Source organism: Miniopterus natalensis, chromosome 2 (assembly GCF_054644295.1).
Source record: "Miniopterus natalensis isolate mMinNat1 chromosome 2, mMinNat1.hap1, whole genome shotgun sequence".
Lineage (NCBI taxonomy): Eukaryota > Metazoa > Chordata > Mammalia > Chiroptera > Miniopteridae > Miniopterus > Miniopterus natalensis.
In genome coordinates this window covers 137,848,886-137,873,330 of record NC_142082.1, presented here as the reverse complement: position 1 = coordinate 137,873,330, position 24,445 = coordinate 137,848,886, and the positions used below count along the sequence as shown (strand labels likewise).

Below are 24,445 nucleotides of genomic sequence, written 5' to 3'. Positions count from 1 at the left end.
CATTGATTAGCTGCCTAATGCACGCCCCCGACTGGGGATCGAGCCCGCAACCCAGAATGTGCCCTGACCAGGAATTGAACCGCAATCTCCTGGATCGTAGGTCGATGCTCAACTTCTGAGCCACACCCGGCCGGGCTCTCTTTTTTTTTTTAAGTCCTCACTCATAGATATTTTTTCCATTGCTTTTCAGAAAGAATGGAAGGGGGGGTGGGCGAGAGAGAGAGAGAGAGAGAGAGAGAGAGAGAGAGAACATTGATGTGAGAAAGACACATCAGTTGGTTTCCTCCCACATATACCTCAACCCGGGCTAGGGATCGAACCTGCAACCAAGGTACATGCACCTTGGCTAGAATCGAACCAGGAATCCTTCAGTCCCAAGGCCATATACTCTCATTCTCTCTCCTCTTCCGCTCTCTCTAAAAAAAAAAAAAAAAAAAAAAAATCTATGGAAAAAATACCCTGGGGTGAGGATTAACAGGGAAAAAAAATAACTAGAGAGGTACCCAAATTAGTATTTGAGGGTAATGGAAGTCTTCCCAGAGAGGGTAACATTAAATATCCAAAGGGTAAGAGTTGACCAAGGAGGGGGGGTCAGGAAAAGAGTCTAGGCAAAGGAACTGGCAAAGGTAAATGACTGAGGCTCAGAGAAAATATGGCTCATTTGATGAACTGAAAATAGTTCAGTAAAATTGAGGTCATTTGACCAGAGTTGAGGATGGCAAGAAATGAGGCCAGACTGAGTGGGACCTTTTGAATCAGGTTAAGAATTCTGAACTCCTGAGATAGATCATTACAGCTGACTTCCCCCTCTGTTGGTTTCTACACTAGCAGCTGACTAGAAAGATTGTGATAGGTGAGGGGTGAACATCAGAGGATATGCAAAAATTCAGTGACAGCTCTTTTTGGCTGTAAATTCCTTTACTTATATCATTAGTTTGCCTCACAATGCTATCTTGGGGTGGTATTTGATAAGGTAAAATTTCAGATGAATTGCCCCAATGAAGTTGTGAAGTAGATTGATTATCTTAGAAACAGTAAGGGTGTTGCAAAGGCCCCATTGCTATGCAACACAGTGATGACACATGCAAATTAACATGTCAAATGAAATTTGTTCTGTTTCATTTTATTATAACACTAATTTCTGTTCAGTTAAATCTGAACAAACAAACTGGTCATAACTCAGTGTTGCTAATTTGGTCATACATTCATAACTGTTAAAAATTAAAAGGAATTGTGCCTGGCTGGGTGTGGCTCAGCGGTTGAGCGTCAACCTGGGATCCAGGCAATGGGGGTTCGATTCCTGGTCAGGGCACATGCCCCGGTTGCGGGCTTGATCAATGACTCTCTCATCATTGATGTTTCTATCTGTCTCTCCCTCTCCTTTCCTCTCTCTGAAATCAATAAAGATGTATTTAAAAAATAAATAAAGTGGTGTTTTTTTTTAAAAAAAAGGAATTGCTTGGCCCGTGTGGTTCAGGAGGTCACAGTTTGATTAACAGTCAGGGCACATGCCCGGGTTAGGGGCTCAATCCACATTGGGAGGCATGCAGGAGGCAGCCAAGCAATGATTCTCTCTCATTATTGATGTTTCTTTCTATCTCTGAAATCAGTAAAAACATGTAAAAAAAATAAAAACATATTTTTAAAAACTTAAAATGAATTACTACCCCCAAAACTTGTCTTCCTGTCCCAAACTGAAGGGGATAAAATACCTACTAGAAGCTGCAAAGAAAGAGGCAAAGCTAGACAATTTGTCTACTTGTTTATTCTTTTCTTTAAAAAAAAAAAAAAAAAAAGGGTCAGGGATGGAGGGGGAAATAACCCATAAACACTGAGAACAGGAACCAAGACTCCAAGACTTGGGCATACTCCCCCTACCCTCAACCTCAGTTCTCCGAGATTCCCACCCACCCAGTTTTCTTTTGAACAAGACACCCAAATCAGCAGCAAAGGAACCCAGGGTAGTCACTGAGATTTTTGAACACTGGGAATGGGAGGGGGGAAAGTCCAAAAAATAGGAGTTTGGAAGAAAAGGGAAGGAATGAGGGAGAGGCTAGGCTCTGGAGGACAGAGTTGGGCCATGAGAGGTGGAAGTGAGCCAGTATGGGGGCATACCCCTCCTGACTGCTGCTGCCCATATTCCCCAGGACCCCAGAAAGCCCCATAGTTTGTTCTGCAGTCCATTCCCTATTCTCCAAAGGCTTCACAGGCCAAGCTCCAAGTCCTCAAGCTCCTCCTCCAGCACCCTCCTCCTCGCTAGCTTCTCCAGCTGCTCTTTGCTGGGCTGGATGACTTCTCCAGCCTGGATCCGTTGCTGCAACTCTTCCACCTGCCGGAGCTTCTTCTTTAGGTTCTTTATCTTCTTGGCCTTCTCGGTGATGGCAGCTGGATCAGGCTGGTCAGAGGCAGCTGTAGGGGCTGCCCGGGAGCCCTGTGGAGCACTAGGGAGTTGAGCTGTCTCTCCCAGGGACACCTTATCCAGAGTCCGGCTCAAGGCCTCTGCCTCCCCTTTCTCTTGCTGCTGCCGCCTCTTCTCCTTCCGCTTCAGGTTGCGTTTGGCTGTCTTGGAAAGGCCTGGTTCACCACCTTCAGGCCTTGATGGGTTGACAGGAGCAGTGGCCTCGGGGCTCAACCCTGGGGGCAATTCTGGTTTACTCTTGAAAAACTTCACATACTTGTTCTCATACCTGCAGGCAACAGATGCCAACAGTTAGAGAACCAATGACTTTAGAGCCCTTTTCTTAACCTTCCAAATCACTTCACCCTTTTCACTTCTGCTTGCTTCCTCTCCCTTGGTCCTTCCCCAACTTTCCTCTGCTTCGCAGGTTGTAGGAGGGTCCCTAGGTCTCAAAGGTCTGGATCTCTGAATGCTATTTGGAAGTTCTGATGAACAGAGGCCATAAGAACAGGACTAGTCACTTATAACACTCACTCATCCCTGTAGCCCAATCCCTGCCTCTACTTTCTCAGACAGTTGTCTTCTTCCATTCCTGGGATTTGGGCATCAGGAGATTCTTCCCTGAACTCATAGGCATACATGTTCTTTCTTTCTGTAGGGATCCCATTAAATACCCCCTCCTCACGCCTAACCACGCACACTGGGACCTCCTCCTGGGGCACATAGCCTTCTTTCACCCTCCGCTGCTTGCGCCAGGTCCCGTCGGGTCGCTGTGTTGAGGCAATGTACTTGCCTGAAATGAGAGAATTAAATTGGAGAGTTACTCTAATTTTCAAATAGTTCCCAAGATGAAAGAATGCATGAATGCACACAGCTTCCCTCAGCATCCATCTGGCCACTAAATGGAACCATTAAGGTATCCTTTTCTCATATCAACACTCAATCCTGCTCTGTTCATTAAGTGTCTATACACTGTAAAACACACCATCCATACCCTCAGGGATTTTCTATTTTCATAATCTAGTTGGCAAGACAAGACTGGCATAAAGGAAGTTTCTAAAAAACAAGACAATAGCATGTGGACATCAAAAGACAGTAAATGATTAAGAGGCTAAAAAGGGGTAAAAACAAAGAGAAATTACCAGAGAAGATGTTGTAAGAAGGGGAAGTTTTATTAAGATGGATTGTGAAAAACAGGTCAACTTTTAGGAATCCATACTATACATACAGAAGCATCAATGCACAAGGATATATGTGAAGAATGTTGGTTATGCCTTGGCCGGTGTGGCTCAGTTGGTTGGAGCTTCATCCCATACATGAAAGGGTCACGGGTTTGATTCCGGTCAGGGCACATACCCAGGTTGGAGGCCATCCCCAGTCAGGGTGTGGTTGGGGTGTGTATGGGAGGCAATAGATCCATGTTTCTCTCTCACATTGATGTTTCTGTCTCTCTCCCTTTCTCTCTAAAAATCAATAATAAAAAACCCCACACACATGTCCTTGGGTGAGGATTAAAATGGAGAAAAAAGAATGTTGCTGCATTATTTAAATTAAAACAAAAAGATGAAAGCAACATGAACAGCCATCAATAGATGTTGATCATCCCCATGATGAAACATCATGCTGTTATGGAAAAGAATCTTATTGGGGTTTTTAATCCTCACCCGAGGATATGTTTTTATTGATTTTAGAGAGAGAGAGGGAGAGAGAGAAACGTCAATGTGAGAGAGAAAAATCAATCAGTTATAGGAAGGAACTGAACCCACAACCTGGATATGCACCCTGACCAGGAATTGAAACTGCAAGCTTTTGGTGTAAAGGGTGACATTCCAACCAACTGAGCCACACTGGCCAGGGTTGGATGAGATTTTTTTTTTTAAATATGTTTTTATTTATTTCAGAGAGAGGAAGGGAGAGGAAGAGAGAAACATCAGTGATGGGAGAGTCATTGATCGGCTGCCTCCTGCAGGCCCCATACTGGAGATCCAGCCTGCAACAGGGGCATGTGGCCTGACCGGGAATCAAACCACAATCTCCTGGTTCATGGGTCAACACTCAACCACTGAGCCACACCTGTCAGGCTGGGAAAGAATTTTAGATATAAATACACTGACCTTGAATGGTGTTCATAATATACTAAGTGAAAAAGCAAGTCGTGGGAAAATAGGTAGTGATCCTCAAACATTTTTTAATTTCAGGATTTCCCCTTACACTCTTATTGTGTAGTATTATGCATTTAACTACGCAATATAAAAAATCATATTTGTTAACATCATCAGAAAAGTCTTTATTGGGAAGTTGTCAAGCTCACAATGGCAGATACAAGTTTTCCAAAACTCTAATGTTCATTTGTCAATGGTTCTTTAAAGTAAAAATGGTGTTCCATGAAGCTTATTTAGCTTGCACCTGGGAGAGTTGCACCAGCACTTTTCCTTGAGACACCATCTACAGTGTGCAACGAAGTGTTTCATGTTTACTTCCCATTTAGTCCACAGAGAACATTAAAAATATGTATAACTTTCTTATAAGATGAGTAAGTTCCAGGGATCCAAGGCAAAGCATGGTGACTATAATTACCAATATTGTATTTTATATTTGAAATTTGCTATGAGAGTAGAGCTTTAATGTTCTCACCCTTTGAGGTGAAGGATGGTTAACTAACCTTATTGTGGTAAACATTTCACAATATATACAAATATCAAATCATCACACTGTATATCTTAAACTTACACATTATATGTCAATTATATCTCAATAAAACTATAAACAAAAACAATAAACAAAAATGTGTATTCAAAGGCCAGGATTTAATCAAATAATAATTTTTATTGCATCATCAAGGATATTAAGTGAAACCGGCATTACTTACTGCAAGCATGTGGCAATGAAGAAAACAATGCCTGGTACAGTTCGTGCTACTACCTTGATTAGTGCTAAGGGGCCAGCAGTTCTACCCACCCATTGCTGAAAATGTCAACCCAGCAAATAGGCAAATAACATCTTAGTATATTATGAAAATAGTTATGCTTGCAGACCTCCTGAAAGGGTCTTATGGAACTTCCAAGTGTCCTGGACATTTGAGAACCCTGGTGTAGAGTATGCTCCATTCAAGGAGCAGCATTTAAACATCCACAGAGTTTGTGTTAGGGGCAAAGAGAAAGGTGTGAAAGGGCACATACCAAGATACCAAACCTTTAATGCTAGTTACCTTAAGAGGGATAACCTGGAAGAAGTGGTAGAAACCATTAATATATATATGCATACAGGGTGTGACAAAAGTAGGTTTACAGTGGTGAGTACACAAAACACAGAGTTAATAATGCAATTGTAATAATCATAACCTGCATGTCTTTTCCCATACAAACTGTAAACCTTCTTTTGCCCACCTATATATATCTATCTTGTATTACTCTTTTTTAAGTATATGGGCCTCCCACATGGATTATACATTGTAACATGAGTTGGTTTTTTGTTCAAAATGCAAATATTACCCTGCTGGTGTGGCTCTGTGGTTGAGCACTGACCCACAAACCAGGTGGTCACAGTTTGATTCCCGGTCAGGACACATACCTGGGTTGCAGGGTCGATCCCCAGTGGGGAGGGTGCAGGAGGCAGCTGATCAATGACTCTCTCTCATCATTGATGTTTCTCTCTCTCTCTCTCCCCCCTCCCTTCCTCTCTCTGAAATCATTAAAAACATATATTTTTTAAAAAGGTATTTTTTCAAAAATGCAAACATGAATAAATGAAAAATGAAAAAATGTGTTAAAGAAAATCAGTAAGATTTGACAGCTAAAAGGGATGGGAGAAAGAACAAAAATGTGAGCAAAGAAAGGCATGGATGTGAAATGAGCATGGAGTATTTTTATTTTAGAGAGAGAGAAAGAGAGACAAACATCAACCTGTTGCTCCACCCATTCATGAATTCATAGGTTGATTCTTTTGTGTGCCCTGACCAGGGATTGAACCCACAACCTTAGTGTATCAGGACAACGCTCAAACTGGCAGAGCAACCTGGCAAGGAGACATGGAGTATTTAAAGAACATAAAGTAGAGGAGCCCAGAGGAATCAGACAGTTCATTTTAGGAACTAGGAAGCCAGGCTGGAAATAAAAAATGGGGCCAGAACTTAGAAAGCCTTAAAAACAAGGTGAAGGAATTCAGAGTTTTATCTTGTGAATAAAAGAGAATGAAGATATTGTTTGCTTAGCTGTGACAGTTTAGAGACAAGAATAAAATCGCTTCTCAGACTTTTGGCTAAGATCAAGTGTACGGACACCAGTAAGAACTGAGTAATGAAAAAACAGAGAGCTTCAGAGAGGGAGGGCTGAGACTAGAGTGGGACTTCAAAGAAAGAATCAAAAATTGAGAAAAGGGAAGCAGAATGGATTCTAAACAGAAGCTCATTCTAAAACAAAATTTCAGACAGGGTGCTCGGCCAGCATGGCTCAGCAGTTGAGCATCAAACTATAATCCAGGAGATTGGGGTTCAATTCCAGGTCAGGGCACATGTCCAGGTTACGGGCTCCATCCCCAGTAGGGGGTGTGCAGGAGGCAGCCAATCAATAATTCTCTCATCACTGATGTTTCTATTTCTCTCTTCTTCTCCCTTCCTCTCTCTGAAATCAATAAAGATATATTTAAACAAACAAAAAAATTTCAGACATGGTAATACAGACGGCATGTTCAGAAGATGGTGAAGAGACCAGTCCGGCTGGGTCAGAGGGCTGGTGTAAAAGTAAAGAGGGGAGGATATTCATACCTGTAAATGCCAGTTAAGGGATTTAATATGTGGTGCACGGTATGCATTCAATAAGGATCTGTCAAACAATGAATCTTTTATCCAAAGCAGTGCTTTAGGGCAATTAATCTGGCATGATGAGAAGGAGAATTGAAAAGGCAAAATATTGGAGACTGGGGAAATCAGTTAGGAAAAAAAGACTGCAATAATCTTGGCATGAGGGACAAAATTGGCTGAAACAGTGAAAATGGAAATGAAAAGACTAATGCCAGGTATCAAAGAATCAACAACACTCAGTAATTCATTGACTGAGGAAAGGGTAAAGGTTAGGCGGTTAAAGTCAAAGATAATGCAAAACATTTTGTTTTTGTCATCCTAATTTTGAGAATTTAGCATTAGGAAATAGTTCCAACAGGAAAAAATAAAAACAAAAAATAAGGGAGAGAATCATATAAAAATGGTATTGTGTATAAATGGCTAAAAATTAAAACAAACTTCACATCCAGTTATACAGGATTTATAATACATCCATTAAAAATGATAAAAAATTGTCATCATGTAATGTGATATAACAAAACATAATTACATATACCATTATTTTAATTATATGTTATGCATATATATTATTTATTTATTTATTTTAGCAGGAGGAGTATTTGTAAGTTTAGAAAAAAGTGTGTAAGATGAAAATTTATATTGAGGTGATTAGATTATAAATACATTTTCTTTTTTAAAATTCTCATTACTGCCCTGGCCGGGTAGCTCAGTAGGTCAGATCATCGTCCCAAAAGGTTTCCAGTTCAATTACCAGCCAGGGCACATACCTAGCTTCTGGGTTCAATCCCTGGTCGGGGCGCATATGGGAAGCAACCAAGATCAATGTTTCTTTCTCACATTGATGTTTCTGTTTCTCTCTCCCCCTCCCTCCCTTCCTCTCTCTAAAATTGATGAAACATGTCCTCGAGTAAGGATTATTTTAAAAATCCCACTCTTGCCGGCGTAGCACAGGAGTTAGAGCACTGGCCCACACATTGAAGGGTCTTGGGTTCGATTGCAGGTCAAGGGCACGCACCTGGGTTGCAGGTTCCCTGCCCCAGTCGGGGCAGATGTGGGAGGCAACCAATTGACGTGGCTCACTCACATTGACGTTTCTCTCCCCAACCCCCCCATTCCACTCTCTAGAATCAATGGAAAAAATAACCCGATCCTTGGGAGAGGATTAACAAAAAAAAAAAATCCCCATTATTGTTGTTGTTATATTGTGGGTTTTAAAAATATCTTATTATAGGTTTCAAATCTAAATGGCTTGGAAAATGGGTACACAAAGGAGAGTGAAGTTACTTTAGACCAAGGGAGTTACAAGGTTTTAAGGACACAGCATCTGTTGTGATCTTTGGAAGATGAGTAGGATTTAGACAGGTGGAGGCATGGGCATGACTGTGAGGAAAGAAGAAAGAGAAGTATTTTAGGCATATGGGACAACATAAGCAAATGAACGAATTGGACTAGTCAGGCTCCTACTTAAAATTCTTCCCGGGTTCCTGTTGCTCTCAGACTATATACATGGAAAATGGAACCATACATAAAAAGGCCTTCTTGACCGTTCTAGCCTATTAGCATCCAGTTACTCACACTTTCTGCTCCAGCCACTGAAATATTCACAAATCTCACCCAAAGGTGTCCCTATTCTCTATGCCTTTTTGCTTTTGTTTCCTTTGGCCTGTAATAGACTTTCCTTGAATCATACGTTAGTTAATTCCTATTGGTCTTTAAAGGTCAAGTACAAGTATAAAGTACTCAGTGAAGTCTTCCCTGATATACTCCCCCAAAGCCAGGTTAGAAGTTGCCCTTTGTGTACCCACAGGACCTGTTTTGGCCTTTATCATGCTCTAATGTTTAACATAATTGTTTGTTTGCTTGAGAGCAGAAACTTTGTCTTTGATCTTTGAAGCAAAGGGCCTGGCCCACAGAAGACTATAATTAATTAAAATTAATGAATAAAACTTATGTATCATATTAGGGAATAGCAAGAATCCAGTATATTTTGGGCAAAAAGTATATGTAATGGGAAAAGAGACTAGAGATAAATTAGTCAGAAGACAAAAGGTATCCAACCTCCTCTTGACTTTGGACTTGAGCTTCAAATTGTGAGGGAACACTAAAGGCCAATAAGGGAGTACAGATAATCTTCTCAAAGCAATGCTTTAAGATTAACAAAAAATATGTAACATAAACTAAAGGTAGAAAAAAATTAAAGCTATAGCCACAATGTGAGAAGATTTGATTTAGATGCTCTGTATGGGTACTGAAAGAAAATGGAAAAAAATTTCATCATGAAGAATAAGCCAACAGGATCTGAAGACTGCCAAGATTTGAATGAGAGAGGATAGAACTGAAACAGCACTACAGTGGATTTAATCTGGTGATTTGCAGACGTATTCTTATTTTTCACAACATACCTGTGGGTAGGCAGGGCATATGGTAATAACATTTATTCACGCATGGATTTTAAATGTTTATTGAGCACTTTGCACTGTAATAAGTCCTAGGGATACAACAATGAATAAAGCAGGCAAGGGTCTAGCCTCCTTGTGGCATGCATTCTAGTGAGGAAGAAAGGTAATAAGAAACACAAATAAACTAATTACATCACTTCTGAATGTAGAAACTTTGGAGGAAAATAAAAACCACTGATAGAAGAAAACCTTGTGAAAATAACATTCAATTCTATGTAGGCAGTTTTCCATGGAATTAAGAAGGGTCAATAACAAACATATTTAAGTAAAGTGCCCAGAGATTATAGTGGAAGCCTTAAGGCTAGGAAAAATGGAATGTGAGAAAGATAGGAATTATCTCATTTATATGTGGAATCTAATGAACATAATAAACTGACAAACAAAATAGGTCCAGAGATATGAATGCATGGAACAGACCGACATATCTCAGAGGGGAGGGGGGAAGAGATTAACCAAATAACTTATATACATATATGCATAGCCAATGGACACAGACAATAGTGCGGTGAAGGCCTGGGGTGGGGCAGGGGCTGGGAGGACGGGGACAAAGGGAGGGAAAATTGGGGGACATCTGTAATACTATCAACAATTTTATATATATATTTTATATAGATATATATATATATATACAGCTTCCCCTATATATATGGGAAGCTTTTTGAATGCTCACCCTAACTAGAAGCCCTCAGAGATACAAATAGCCTATTCTCACAAAGGAGCACTTATTTTATGTTAACTTGGTTCCATTCTCTGTCCTTGATGGTATCCAAAGGTAAAGCCAAAAGAAGAAGAGGTTTGGCATTCTTACCCCTAGAAATAAAAACCAAAGGCAGATTACCAGGATTTTCCAGAAATTACAGATTACAGACTGCACCTATAACTATTTTGTAAGCTTTATTTCACCACATCTGCTGTTTTGTAATCCTCAACCTGTTTCCATAAACTGAAAGGGCTCTGTTTTCAGGGATGGCAGGAAGACAGTGAAGAGACAACACAGCGAGACTTGGGAGGACTCCAAAGGGTTAGGTGGAAATGACTGTTGAATCCCTGGGACCTGCTTCAAGTTAAAAAGGAAATTTGGGTCACAGATCTGAGTTTGAGGATGATCTCAGGGCCAATAATCATAAGATCCAGGTTTTTAACATAGAGAAAATATAAAAAGATCCAATTTGGAGAAATGACCTAGAAAAATGGTCATGATCATTTTCCTCAAGGAAGAAAAGGTGTCAGCAACAGAAAATCATTCTAGGAAAGAAGAACTAAGACAGTGCTATGCCATGGAAACCAAAAGAGTTTTAAGGGCAGGTGACTAACAGTATTAAATACTGCAGAGAGAATAAGGAAAAGATTTTGGCAATTTGGAAATCTCTAGTTATTTCCAAGAATATTGCCTCAGAAAAGTAACGTGGTCAGAAGCAAGACTACAGATTAATTAAATGCAATAAATTACTAAAAGCCTCCTAGGAGAAAAGCACTATACAAAGTGCTACAGGATTTAAGTAAAATGGTCCCACTTTCAAGAAATTTATAGTCTAGGTAAGGAGGGTGGGCAAGTTAGGCAAACAAATAATAAAACAAAAATATAAATGTCTTAAGTATCCTAAAAGACACTGATACACACTGATAAGAGATTTCAAGAAAATAAATGATCACCGTAGCAGGTTTTGTTCAGTGGTTAGAGCATTAGCCCTTGGACTGAAGGGTCTCAGGTTCAATTCCGGTGAAGGGCACACACCTCGGTTCCAGGTTCAATCCAGGCCGAGCTGGACCATGGGGCCGAGTGCAGGAGGCAACCAATTGATGTGACACATCAATGTTTTTCTTCCTCCCTCGCTCTCTCTCTCCCTCCTTCCCACTCTCTCTGAAAAGCAATGGAAAAATATCGAGTGGGGATTAAAAAAAGAGAGAGAGGGAATAAATGATCACACCCTGTTTAATGGGGAAAGGTGACACCAAATGATGGAAATCTTTTCTTTTTAATTTATTTTAGAGAGAGGGGAAGGGATGGGGGGAGGGGAAAAGAGAGAGAGAAGGGAGAGATAGATTTGTTGTTTCACTTATTTATGCATTCATTGGTTAATTCTTTTTTTTTTTAAATATATCTTTATTGATTTCAGAGAGAGGAAGGGACAGGGAGAGAGAGAGAGAGAGAGAGAGAAACATCAATGATGAGAGAGTCATTGACCAGCTGCCTCCTGCACGCCCCCTACAGGGGATCAAGCCCGCAACCCAGGCATGTGCCCTGACCGGGAATCAAACTGCGATCTCCTGGATCCTAGGTCGACGCTCAACCGCTGACCCACGTCCAGCTGGGCCATTGGTTGATTCTTATATGTGCACAGACGAGAGATCAAACCTGCAACCTTGGCATATTGGGACACACACTAACCAACTGAGCTACCTGGCCAGAGCTAAATCATGACAACCTTGACCCTACAGTATAGGTAGTAGTAATAATAACAACAACAAATCATTGGTTCATTATTTCTGCAGGCAGAGGAAAGGGAAAGGGCATTCTAAGAAGAATAACAAGCAAAATCACAGCAACAGAAAACTCACAGTATGTTAAGAAAAATTAGGAAAGAACATTTATTAATAAGTAGCTACTTTGATAAGTAGCTACAAGACCTTTATCTACAATACCTTACTGAAACTAGACAATGGGTAGATATTCTCATCTACAGCTGAGGAAACAGAGTCCTCAAGAGGTTAAACGATATGTCTGTGATCACAAAGGCAGCGTGTACCTTCAATCTGAACTCAATTCTCATGCCGAAGTTCACACATCAGAACACTACCGTTGCATCTGTCTTATACGAGACAGCCCAGTTTCATTGAAGGGTAAAGGCAGAAATGCAGTATGTGATGATACTATACTGAAAAGTGGTTTGTGCTCATAGTAGTGAGTAGTATCTTGAGTGTAAGAGTAAATGATCCATATGGAAATTTTATAGTCAATTCTCAAAAGATAATAGCAACTACCCTTTATTGAGTGCTTGCTTCAGGCCAGGGACAGTGCTCATATGCATTATTTCATTTTCACGACTTTATGAAGGATTATTCCAGTTTCACAGACAATGAGAAATTTAATAACTTGCCCAAAGTTACAAAGTCAGTAAACTGCAGCAGAATTCAAACCCAAGCTGTGAATTCCAAAGTACTTCAAAGAAGTAGAATTTTTAAAGATGAGAATACCGAATACCAATGCAGTCAAAGAAGTGGTGAAACCAGCATATTCATATATTGTCAATGATAAAAAACCTTTAGAAAGCAATTTGGCTAACATAGCAAGAGAATATAAGATAGTCCTATCATTTTTCAGCATTTCCCAAAGCTTTTGTTATATAAAACACTATTTCCTTAAGTCATTAACAAGGGTTACCTAAAAAAAATTGTTAAACAAGTTTGGGGAAATCTGGGTTAAACACAGAAAAAGGATTTTTTAAATCAGCAAGGCTTAAGTGAGTTAATATGTTGGTGTTTCTTCCCCCCCGAAATACAAGCAAAAGATTATTTAGAAAGTCACAGAGGTAGATAAAGTGAGCTGTGGAAGAAGTGAGAAACAAGTTACAGAGGCAAAAGAAGGGCCCCCTTGGAGCTCAGGAGAAAGAAAAGCAAAGAAGACACACCTGGCACCTGGGGGAAGGAGAGGAGGAAAGGTGCGGGGCATGAGAGAGAGAGAGAGAGAGAGAGAGAGAGAGAGAGAGAGAGAGAGAGAGAGAGAGAGAGAGAGAGAAAGGCACCTGAGTTAATAAGTTCTCATTCATGTGAATATCCAAGATGGGAATATCATTTATAGCATTTCCCAAATGTATTTGACCCCAGAAACCTAGGTCGATGCTCAACCGCTGAGACATGCCCGACCAGGCCAAAAGTGTTTTTTAAATGCACAGAAAAAATAAAGATCAGAAGAATATATGACAAATTTAACAGTGGACTCTGAGTGAACAAATTATACTAAACAAAAATTACATAACTTAGCCCCGCTGGCATCTGTGATCCAGGAGATCAAGCTTCAATTCCTGGTCAAGGCACATGTCAAGATTGTGGGCTCAATCCCCAGCAGGGGGCATGCAGGAGGCAGCTGATCAATGACTCTCCTCATTGATGTTTCTATCTCTCTCTCCCTCTCCCTGAACTCAATAAAGACATATTTTTTAAACAACAAAAAAACAGCTTAAAAATAAATCACATAACAACTTGTATTTAAGTTGTTTTAAGTACAAGTAATAATCTGATAACAGTGTTGCAAATGAACTGGAACAGAGAGACTAGAGATAAGACTACTACTGACTTCTGGTCAAGATGATGGCATAGGTAAACATGGTACTCACCTCCTCCCACAACTACATCAAAACTACAGAACCACCATCATTTAGAACCGCCCAAAGTCCAGATGAATGGAAGTCCTACAACTAGGGAATTAAAAAAGAAGCCACATTGAGACTGGTAGGAGGGAGGGGCAGAGGCGAAGCAGGCTGGTCCCACACTGCCAGTGGCAGATAATCAGGAGGAATATCTTGGCTGTGGAGGTCCCTCCTGAGGAGTGAGGGGTCCTGGCCTCACACCAGGCCTCCCAGACCAGGATTCCAGTGCCAGGAACAGAAGTTGTCATAACTTCTGGCTGTAAAAACCAGCAGGCATTGAGGCTGAGGGAGACATAGGCTTCTGGAGTCCCAGGCAGTTTCTCTTAAAAGGACCTATGCACAGACTAATATGGACTCGCTCCCTCTGAGCTCCAATGCTGGGGCAGCAGCTTGATAGGCACCATAGACTTATAGGGAGGAACTGAATTGTCCAGCAGGGCGAGATCTTGTGGGGGGAACAGCTTTCTCCTAGAGAGAAGTGCTGGCAGAGGCCTTTGTTCCCTTGATGAGCCCCCACCACAGAGTGGGCAGGAGAGCACCAAATCTGAGACTCCATCAACCTGGCTCACATAGTTTGTCCCACCTCAGTGACTCCCTAAGGCCCCACCATCACTTTCGAGCCCACCCAAGCTGTTTCCAGTGAATTTCCATAAAAATGGCCTGTCTTGGCTCATGCTTCAGGTTTTTCTAAAATCTCTCAAACTTCCTGGCCGGTGTGGCTCAGTGGTTGAGCATTGACCTATGATCCAGGAGATCGCGGTTTGACTCCCACTCAATACACATGCCTGGGTTATGGGCTCGATCCCCAGGGTGGGGGGGTAGGGGTGTGCAGGAGGCAGTCAACCAATGACTCTCTTATCATTGATGTTTCTATCTCTCTCCTCCCTTCCTCTCTCTGAAATCAATAAAGACATCTTTTTTTAAAAAAATCTCTCAAACAAGCAGCATCTGCCCTCAGTGAATCCTGTATGTCTTGCTAAGTGGCCCCAGACCTGGCCCTAGCAGCAGCCAGCCTCAGTTCACAACCTGGCCTTGCCTGGGTACCTCTAAGCCCAGCACAAGCAGCAGCCATCTGCAGATCGCTTTGTAACTCATGCCAGGTGGCCCCAGGCAGAACATAGGCAGTGGCTGACTTTGGCCTGCACCTCCAGGGAGGCCCCAGAGCCAGAGCACTGGGTGGACGGCTTCAGACAACGTCAAAACAACACCCAACCACCTCCACAGTAACATACTCAAGGGGCAGACTCAGCAAGCACCTGAGCCCTGCTGAAGTCAGTCATGCTCTGTGGGGTGGGCCCCTGAACAGCTGTTTGGAGGTGGGTGGTCAGCGGTCAGAGCCAGTCCTTGCAGCTGCTCAGCCTGGGGGTAAATCCCTCCTGTTGACTTTCCAACAGCAATAAAGGCTCAACTACAAGAGGAGGTATATAAACCCCACATGGGGGGAAGTACATCTCGAGTGCCCAGCTTAGGTGATCAGGAAGGCTGTGCCACTGGACCCTACAGGGCACCTACTACATTAGGCCACTCTGCCAAGCCTGGGAGACGTTGCAGCTCTACCTAATACATAGAAACAAACACAGGGAGGCTGCCAAAATGAGGAGACAAAGAAACATGTCCCAAATGAAAGCACACAAAACTCCAGAAAAAGAACTAAACAAAACAAAGACAGGCAATCTACCAGGGATTCAGAGTTCAAAACACTGGTTATAAGGACGCTCAGTGAACTTAGTGAGAACCTCAACAGCATAAAAAAGCACCAGTCAGAAATGAAGGATACACTAACTGAAATGAAGAATAATTTACAGGGAATCAACAGAGTAGATGAAGCCAAGATCAAATCAGCAATTTGGAAATATAAGGAAGAAAAAACACCCAATCAGAACAGGGAAGAAAAAAAAGAATTAAAAAAAAAATGAGGATAGTGTAAGAAGCCTGTGAGACACTTCAAATGTGCCAACATTTGCATCATGGGGATGCCAGAGGAGAAGAGAGACAGCAAGAAACTGAAAACCTATTTGAAAAAATAACAGAAAACTTCCCTAACTTGGTGAAGGAAATAGATATACAAGTCCAGGAAGCACAGAGAGTCCCAAAAAAGATGAACTCAAAGTGGCCAACACGAAGATACATCATAAATTAAAATGCAAAAGTTTAAAAACAAAGAGAGAATCTTAAAAGCAGCAAGAGAAAAGCAGGCAGTTAGTTACCTACAAGGGAGCTCCTATAAGACTATCAGCTGATTTCTCAAAAGAAACTTTGCAGGCCAGAAGGGCTTGGCAAGAAATATTCAAAGTGATGAAAAGCAATAACGTACAACCAAGATTACCCAGCAAAGCTATCATTTAAAATCGAAGGACAGATAAAGAACTTCCCAGACAAGAAAAAGCTAAAGAAGTTCATCACCATCGAACCAATATCACATGAAACGTTAAAGGGTCTTCTGTAAGAAGAATAAATAAATAAATAAATAAATAAATAAATAAATACATACATACATACATACATACATAAATAAACAATAAAATGGCAATAAATACATATATATTAACAATTGAATCTAAAAAACAAACAAGCAGAACAGAAACAGACTCAGATACAGAGAACATTTTGATGGTTGCCAGATGGGAGTTGGGGGGATAAGTGAAGAAGGTAAAGGGATTAAGAAGTACAAATTGGGTGGTTGTTACAGAATAATCATAGGATATATAGTCAATAATATGCTAATAACTGTATGGTTTTAGATGGATGTGAGACTTATCAGGAAGATCATTTAGTAATGTTAAATCAGGGGTGTACACCTGAAACTAATATAATAATGTATGTCAACTGTAACTAAAAATAAAAAATGATTTTTTAAAAAAAGACTGCCCTGGCAATGTGGCTCAGTTGGTTGGGCGTCATCCTATGCACCTGGGGGTTGCTGATTTGATTTTCAGTCAGGGCACATGCCCGGGTTGTGTGCTCAATCCTGGTAGGGGGCGTGTGGGAGACAGCTGATCGATTTTGTGCTCTCACATAGATGCTTCTCTCTGTCTCTCCTCCTTTCCCTTCCTCTTTCTCTAAAAATCAATTAAAAAAAAAAAAAAAAGACTACTACCTAGGAGGTCACAGCAATATTTGCAAGATAAAAATAAAAGAAACTAGAATTTTATCAGGTACTTAGAATGACCCAGGTACTATGCTTGATACTTTGCATATATAATCTCTTTTAATCCATACAATAATCTTTACATAACAGTAATAATTACAGGACCATTTGTTGAGCACTTTCTATGTACCAGATGTACATTATTTCGTTTAAATTTTAAATAATTCTATGTTTAGGAACATAATTCTATGTTTAGGAACTATTCCTATTTCACTGACAAGAAAACTAAGGCTTGGATTCCCAAGTCCATATAGCTAACAAGTATTGAAAATGAGATAAAGGTGCCTGGCCGGGCGTGGCTCAGCGGTTGAGCGTCTACCTAGGATCTAGGAGACCGGGGTTCGGTTCCCGGTCAGGGCACATGCCCAGGTTGTGGGCTGCAGCCGATCAATGACTCTCAAATCATTGATGTTTCTATCTCCCTCTCTCCCTCTCCTTTCCTCTCTCTGAAATCAATAAAGATATATTTAAAAAAAAAAAAAATGAGATAAAGGTAATGGCAATGGGAATAGAATGATACTTTGACAGCTGGCGTGTGTGTGGGACGGGGAGCAAGAAAGGAGTAAATGATGCAAAGCAATACCCAAAAGCAGCAAAAACTCTAGTGCTCTGATTTGGTTTCCTATGCCATTGCCCAGTAAAAGGAACAAGGACTCCTTGGAGAAATAGCTGATTCTAGTACTGGAGTAGAAATATACAAGATGATCCTGGAGCATCTTCTAGTGCGAGAAAGTAAGGAAGAGCTAAAAAAAATCCCACAAAAAACACAAACCTACACTGATGGAGTATGCCAAAGAAACACAGGGCAAACTAAAAGAGCTCCCAATGTCCAAAGCGGGGACCTTTGAGCAGTAAAATAAATAAATAGTATTGTATTATAACCTGAAGTCCATACTGATATAAATAAATGACTGAATAAATACATGGGGGAGAAGAGACAAATCTCCTGTGCAGAAGAATTCTAAATAATGTATGTAAATAATCCGTCCTTAAGGAAGGGAGCATAACTCTCCACTCTCCAAGTGTGGGCACTGATCCCAGACAAAAAAAAGCTGAAGGGGTTCATCACCACCAAACCAGTACTACAAGAACTGTTAAAGGGTCAAAAAGAAGAAAGTAGAAGGAGGAAAGAGGAAGGAGGAGGGAGGGAGAAGGAGGGAGGGGGGAAGGGAGAAGGGGGATGAAGGAGAAAAAAATGAATAAGAAAATTATCACAAAGAGTACTGTAGAATTGTATACCTGAAACCTGTGTAATTTTATTAACCAATGTCACCCCAATAAATTCAATTTAAAAAAAAAGAAAGAAAATATTGTAAAGAAAAAAATTCTCGCTGACAAAGGCAAACACAATAAAAACAGTGGATCAATCAACTAACACTAAAGGTAGTACAAAGGTTAAAAGGCAAAAGTAGGAAGATCATGTGTAATTACAACAATAAATTAAGGGATACATACACATGCAGAAGTAAAAAAATAATAACAAAAATATAAACATGGAGGGGGTGAATAAAAATGGTAGTGATTTCAGAATGTGTTCTAACGTAAGCGACCAACTTAAAACAGAGTGCTATAAACATAACTTAGTATACATGAAACACGTGGTAACCACAAACCAAAAATCTTCAAGAGATATACCAGAAATAAAGAGAAAGGAATCCACACACAACACTGCAGAAAGTCATCAACATACAAGAGAGCAAGAGAATAAGAAAGGAACAAAGAAGAACTACAAAAACAATCAGAAGACAATTAATAAAATAGCAATAACTACATACTTATCAATAATTACTTTAAATTTACATGGATTCAATGCTTCAATCAAAAGAGGAATGGAGAGCCAGGCCGGGAGTGGCTCAGCAGTTGAGCATCGACCTAGGATCCAGGAGACTGTGGTTTGATTTCCGGTCAGAGCACATGCCTAGGTTACTGACTCGATCCCCAGTGGGAGGGGCGTGCAGAAGGCAGCCAATCAATAACTCTCATCAATGATGTTTCTATCTCTCCCTCTCTGAAATCAATAATTAAAAAAAAAAAAAAAAAAAAAAGGACAGCCCTGGGCAGTGCTGCTAAGTGGTTAAAGCACTGCCCTGCACACCAACCGGTCAAGGGTTCGATTCCTGGTCAAGGTCACGTACCTGGTCTGCAGGTTCGATCCCTGCCCCAATGGTCAGGGTGCATGAAGGAGGCAAATGACTGATGTGTCTCTCTCACATCCATGTTTCTCTCTCTTTTTCTCTCCCGTCCTCTTTCCCTTCCACACTCTCTCTCTAAAAATCAATGGAAAAAAATATCCTTGGATGAGGATTAACAGAACAAAAAAAGAGGAATGGATAAAGTAAATGTGATACATATATACAATGGAATATTAGTTGGCCATAAAAAGAATGAAATCTTACCATTAGTGACAAGCTGGATGGACCTAGGTGGTATTATTCTAAGTGAAATAAGCCAGACAGAGAAAGACAAATACCATGATTTCACTTATATATGGAATCTAAAAAACAAAATAAACAAACAAAACAGAAACAAACTCATAGATATGGAGAACAAACATATGGTTGCCAAATGGGAGGGAAGTTGGAAGGCTGGGTGAAAAAGGTGAAGGGATTAAGAACAAATTGAAAGTTACACAATAGTCATGGGATATAAAGTATAACTTAGGGAATATAGTCAATAATATTGTAATAGCTATATATGGTGTCAGGTAGGTACAAGAATTATTGGGAGGATCACTTTGTAAGTTATATAAATGTCTAACCACTATGCTCTACACCTGAAACTAATATAATATTGAATGTTAACTGTAATTGAAAATTTTTTTTAAAAAGGAAAAAGAAGTATGGGCTATGAACAGTGACTTTCTTGTAATGAATACTGTATGGAAAGGAGAGGGAAAAGGGTAACTTTTACCGTGGAGAAACCTTACAAACAGAACCTAAGCCAGGTGATCATGGTAAATATCAACAGTAAAAAATAATCGTGGCCCGGCTGGGCATGGCTCAGTGGTTGAGCATCGTCCTAGGATCCAGGCGATTGGGGTTCAATTCCCAGTCAGGGAGTATGCCCGGATTGCAGGCTCAATCCCCAGTCAGGGGTGTGCAGGAGGCAGCCGATCAATGACGACTCTCTCATCATTGATGTTTCTATCTCTCTCTCTCTCCCTTCCTCTCTCTGAAATCAATAAAGATATACTTTAAAAAAAAAATCATTGTGATACTATTTACCCTTGACATTATATGATGAAAATATAACTTTACCTCAATGGTCGATCCCCCAAAAACACATAACTCCAGTCTAATCATGAGAAAAACATGAAACAAATTCCAATACAGGGGTATCCTACAAAATATACCTGACCAGTACTCCTCAAAACTGTCAAGGTCATCAAAAACAAGGAAAGTCTGAGAAACTGTCACAGCCAATAGGAGCTTAAGGAGACATGAAAACTAAATGTTATGTGGTGTCCTGGATGAGATCCTGGAACAGAAAAAAAAAATTAGGTAAAAAGTAAGGAAATCTGAATAATGTATGGGCTTTAATTAATAATAATGTATCAATATTGGTTCATTAATTGCAATAATAGTACCATACCAATGTAAGATGTTAATAAGGGAAACTGAACCTAAGGTATACAGGAATTGCCTGTATCATCTTCTCAAATTTTCTATAAATCTATGCCTTGGCCAGGTAGCTCAGTTGGTTGGGGCATCAGCCCAATGCACCAGGGTCTCAGGTTTGATACCTGGTCAGGGCAGCACATGCAGGGATCAGCCAGTGAGTGCACGTATAAGTGGAACAGCAAGTCTCTCCCCACCCTGCTTCCTCTCTCTCTGAAATCAATAAGCAAAAATTTTAACAAACTTTTCCTCTAAATCTAAAAATGTTATAAAAAATAAAGTCCATTCAAAATTTTAAGAAGAAAATAAAATGTTAAGAATAGAGAAAGAGTGAGAGAAATAATGCAAAAAAGTTTATCTTAGATTGGCTAGAACAATGGTGCCTTTGTTCCTTTGAAATAAGGGAAAAAACTGATACTGATTTTGAACAGTTTGTATTTGAGGTGTGAAAGTATATCCGAGAATGAAAGCTATTTACCAAACAATAAGAAAAGGGAATTGGCAACTCAGGAGAGAAGTTAGTGCTAGAAATAAAAATTTAAGAGTTAAGGAACAAATAAGCAGTGAGGAAATGGAAACAGTATGTATAGACCTGACATGCAAGAAGTCAAGCTGTGGACAGGGAAGAAACAGAAATGATATGCCTTGATTTTTCAATGAAATAGAAAGTGGGTCACCTGCCACAAGAGGGAGAATTAAAAGGTTGGGGAAATGGCCATGGTAGAATGTAAGCAAACCAAGAAAAAAGAATTGGAGAGAAGATGTGATCTTGGCAGAAGTTAACATTAAATTATATTATACTGGATCTGCTAGCTTTGGAGTTTTTTCTCTAGCTATGTGCTGTGCCTGGAAGCAGAATTCAAGAAAACAGTTGATGGGTACGACTCAAGATAGTACAGTGCTTGCTTAGTACAGGTCAAAACGAATGAAGAAAGCAATGAGGATAGTACCAAAGTGGCTGGTCACAGAGGTCTAGCAAGGGCAGCAACAAAGGCAGTCATAAAGGTAATAATAGACTCAATGAAATGGGAAAGGTCAAGAACCAGAGAACCTAAGGAGGGAAAAATGCAGTTTCTGTGGGTGTGAAGTAGTGAAAAAAGTGACTGGTAAGGAGGCTAAAATAAGTGATGGGGAACACCTGAAGGTGAAGCAGTGTCATAGGTAAGGTCCAAGTTGTACTAACTCTGATGTGTAAGCTGGTTTGAAAATACAAAGCAAAGTCAATGGTCTCATGCTGAGGAACTATAAGATCTGAGTATCCCAAAGGTGCTGGAGATACTGAGAATGAGAGCAAGAAACAGTGGAGAGAAAAATGATGATGGCCCTGAGGTTTTAGAGAAAATGCTATAATTGCATGGCAATACCTTCCATGAGAGACAGTGGTAGATCAGTGATCTAGAAGTAGTAAAGGAAAACAAAAAAGCAATGTGATTCTTTCCCCTCTTCCACATGGTCACAGAGAACAGAAGATATCCCTTGGTAGGAGGGGAGAGTGAGATGCAATATCTGGATTTTCATTAAATCAGTTTAAGAAAACAGTTAAGACAATTGTGGCAAGTGTGGCTCAGTTGGTTGAGCATCATCCTGCGCACGGAAAGGTCGACAGTTCGATTCCCAGTCAGGGCACATGCCTAGGTTGTGGGCTGGATCCTGGTCAGGGTGTGTGTGGGAGGTAGCCGATCAATGTTTCTCTCTCTCTCCCTCTCCCTTCCTCTCTCTCTGAAATCAAGCAATCAAAAAAAAACACAACAGTTAAGAATAAAGAGGAGTGTACGAGAAATTGAGTAATATTTTCAAAGCACACATTAAAAGAAGCTAGTTGAAGAAGGACCTACTGACTAGAGAGTAGGAGATGTTTTACCACTTTGAAATGTGAGGTTGGGGAAAGGTTGTCATTAGATATCATAGGAAAGGTGGGTTGGGGTGTAAAGAACATGAGCTGCAAAGGAAGAAGTAAAAATGGCACATTTTAAAACAGACCATATGTACCACAGCACAGGCACTGTATCAGTTCTACAGAAGGCTACACATACACAATGAAGACTTCAAAAAACAAACAGTAACACTTTGCCTTGCACAGCATTTTATAAATTGCTTTCACATATACTATCTTATTTTATTGCCAATGATTAGATATTCCTATACACATTTTTCTAAAGATGAGGAAATTAGGATGGGACAAAACAACAATGAAAATCTTGCTTTTCAGTTTTCAACACATATAGTTCACAGACACAGCAGACACTTCAGCATCTCAATCAGCAAGACTGGAAATTCTTCCATAGCCAGAAGGGATAGTGGGTTCTATCAAGTTGTCAGAGGGCTTGAGAGACCACTATATACGTTACTGGTCTGCCTTCTTCCACCTTAGATCCCTTAACTCCTATCACTATCAAGAGAGAAGGTAGAGAAGGGTGGGGCCATCAAAGAGAAAACTCAAGCTGAAAGTTATATTAGGGTCCTCGACCCTTCACACCTTTGGACCAACAATGAAGATGAGGGAGACTGGAAAAGCTATATGTAGCAATGAGAAGATCTTCTACAGATATAGCTTCCAGAAAAAGAAAACGTTGGGGTAGGGCAGAAAGCAGGTATAGCTAAAAGATGGGGGAGGGGAAGAAGGGTAGAGCAGGAATTGGAGGGAACTAAGAGTGTAGGAACCCCCTCCCCCCCCAAGGCTAGAGAACTCAAAAGAGAGACATCGGAGCTTCAACTGCTAGAGAAAACCTAAAAGCCCGTGAGGGTCCGGGAATAGGGACTAGCATTGAAGGACCCCGGGTTTGGGTGACCGGAAGCAGAGACCCCATAAACTCAAGACCAGAAGGGGGCGCAGGTGACACCCGGTAGGAGAGAATGAATGGGGAAGGCGGTCTGGAGGGCGGGGCAAAGGAGGGGCCCCGGGATGGGCGGGGCACAGACCCTTTTCCAAGTCCGAACCCCTGCCCCGAGAGCCCGAGGAGAAACGGCTCCGCGCCTCCCGCACTCACCGCCGGTCTCATCAGTTACATAGGGAGTCGCCATCTTGAAAACGCAAACCACTTCCGGCGTGAGCGGGCTGGGGTCCCGCCCCCTCCCCACCGGAAGTGGAGTCCCGATCGTAGCATGCCACCATTTTAGTCTTAAAGGGAGAGTACACAATTTCATGGACGATGGTGGAGGAGGACGAAGAAGGGAGTAGAGGCTGAATAATTTCAGTAAAATAAAAGCAGTAGGCTCTTTTACTGCCACTGATACCATTATTGAGCGCCTGCTGCGTGTAAAGCAGTCCTCTGATGCCGAGAGAATTCTGAGGCACAGCCCTCTCCTCACAGGCACTCTCGTCCGTCCAGGACCTGCGAGGAAAAAGGGGGCAAGGCCCACGTGCACCCGGAAAGGGGGCCTGATAAATGAGAAAAAGAATATTCAGGCCCTAGCCTGCGCCTAAGTCCCAGAACGGCTTGGGGACACGGAGCCGGTCGGGCAAACTCCAGGAACGCACTGGCGCGCATTAGTTGTGTTGGGGGGGCGCAAATGGAAGACCCCCTAATCCTCTCTTAGAAGGTGGGCAGTCGAAATCGCCTGCCGATTGCCCTCGGCCGCCCAGCCCTACTCGCCAGACGGACCCGCGAGAGGAGGCGGAGGGCACCGGCGGCCGGTGTCCTGTCTCGGCGGCCTCAGG

The 24,445-nt window shown here is 41.2% G+C and overlaps 1 protein-coding gene across 1 annotated transcript; it reads right to left on the bottom strand.

Annotated features, from left to right (window-relative positions):
- Positions 1–1,749: 1,749 nt before the first annotated feature.
- Positions 1,750–24,144, bottom strand: PYM1 (PYM1 exon junction complex associated factor). Its single transcript, XM_016214382.2, has 3 exons — positions 23,775–24,144; positions 3,098–3,191; positions 1,750–2,687 (listed from the first exon to the last, which is right to left on the bottom strand). Exons 1-3 carry the CDS (start codon positions 24,022–24,024, stop codon positions 2,204–2,206), a joined length of 828 nt encoding a protein of 275 aa, XP_016069868.2. The 5' UTR covers positions 24,025–24,144; the 3' UTR covers positions 1,750–2,203.
- Between the last annotated feature and the right edge of the window lie 301 nt (positions 24,145–24,445).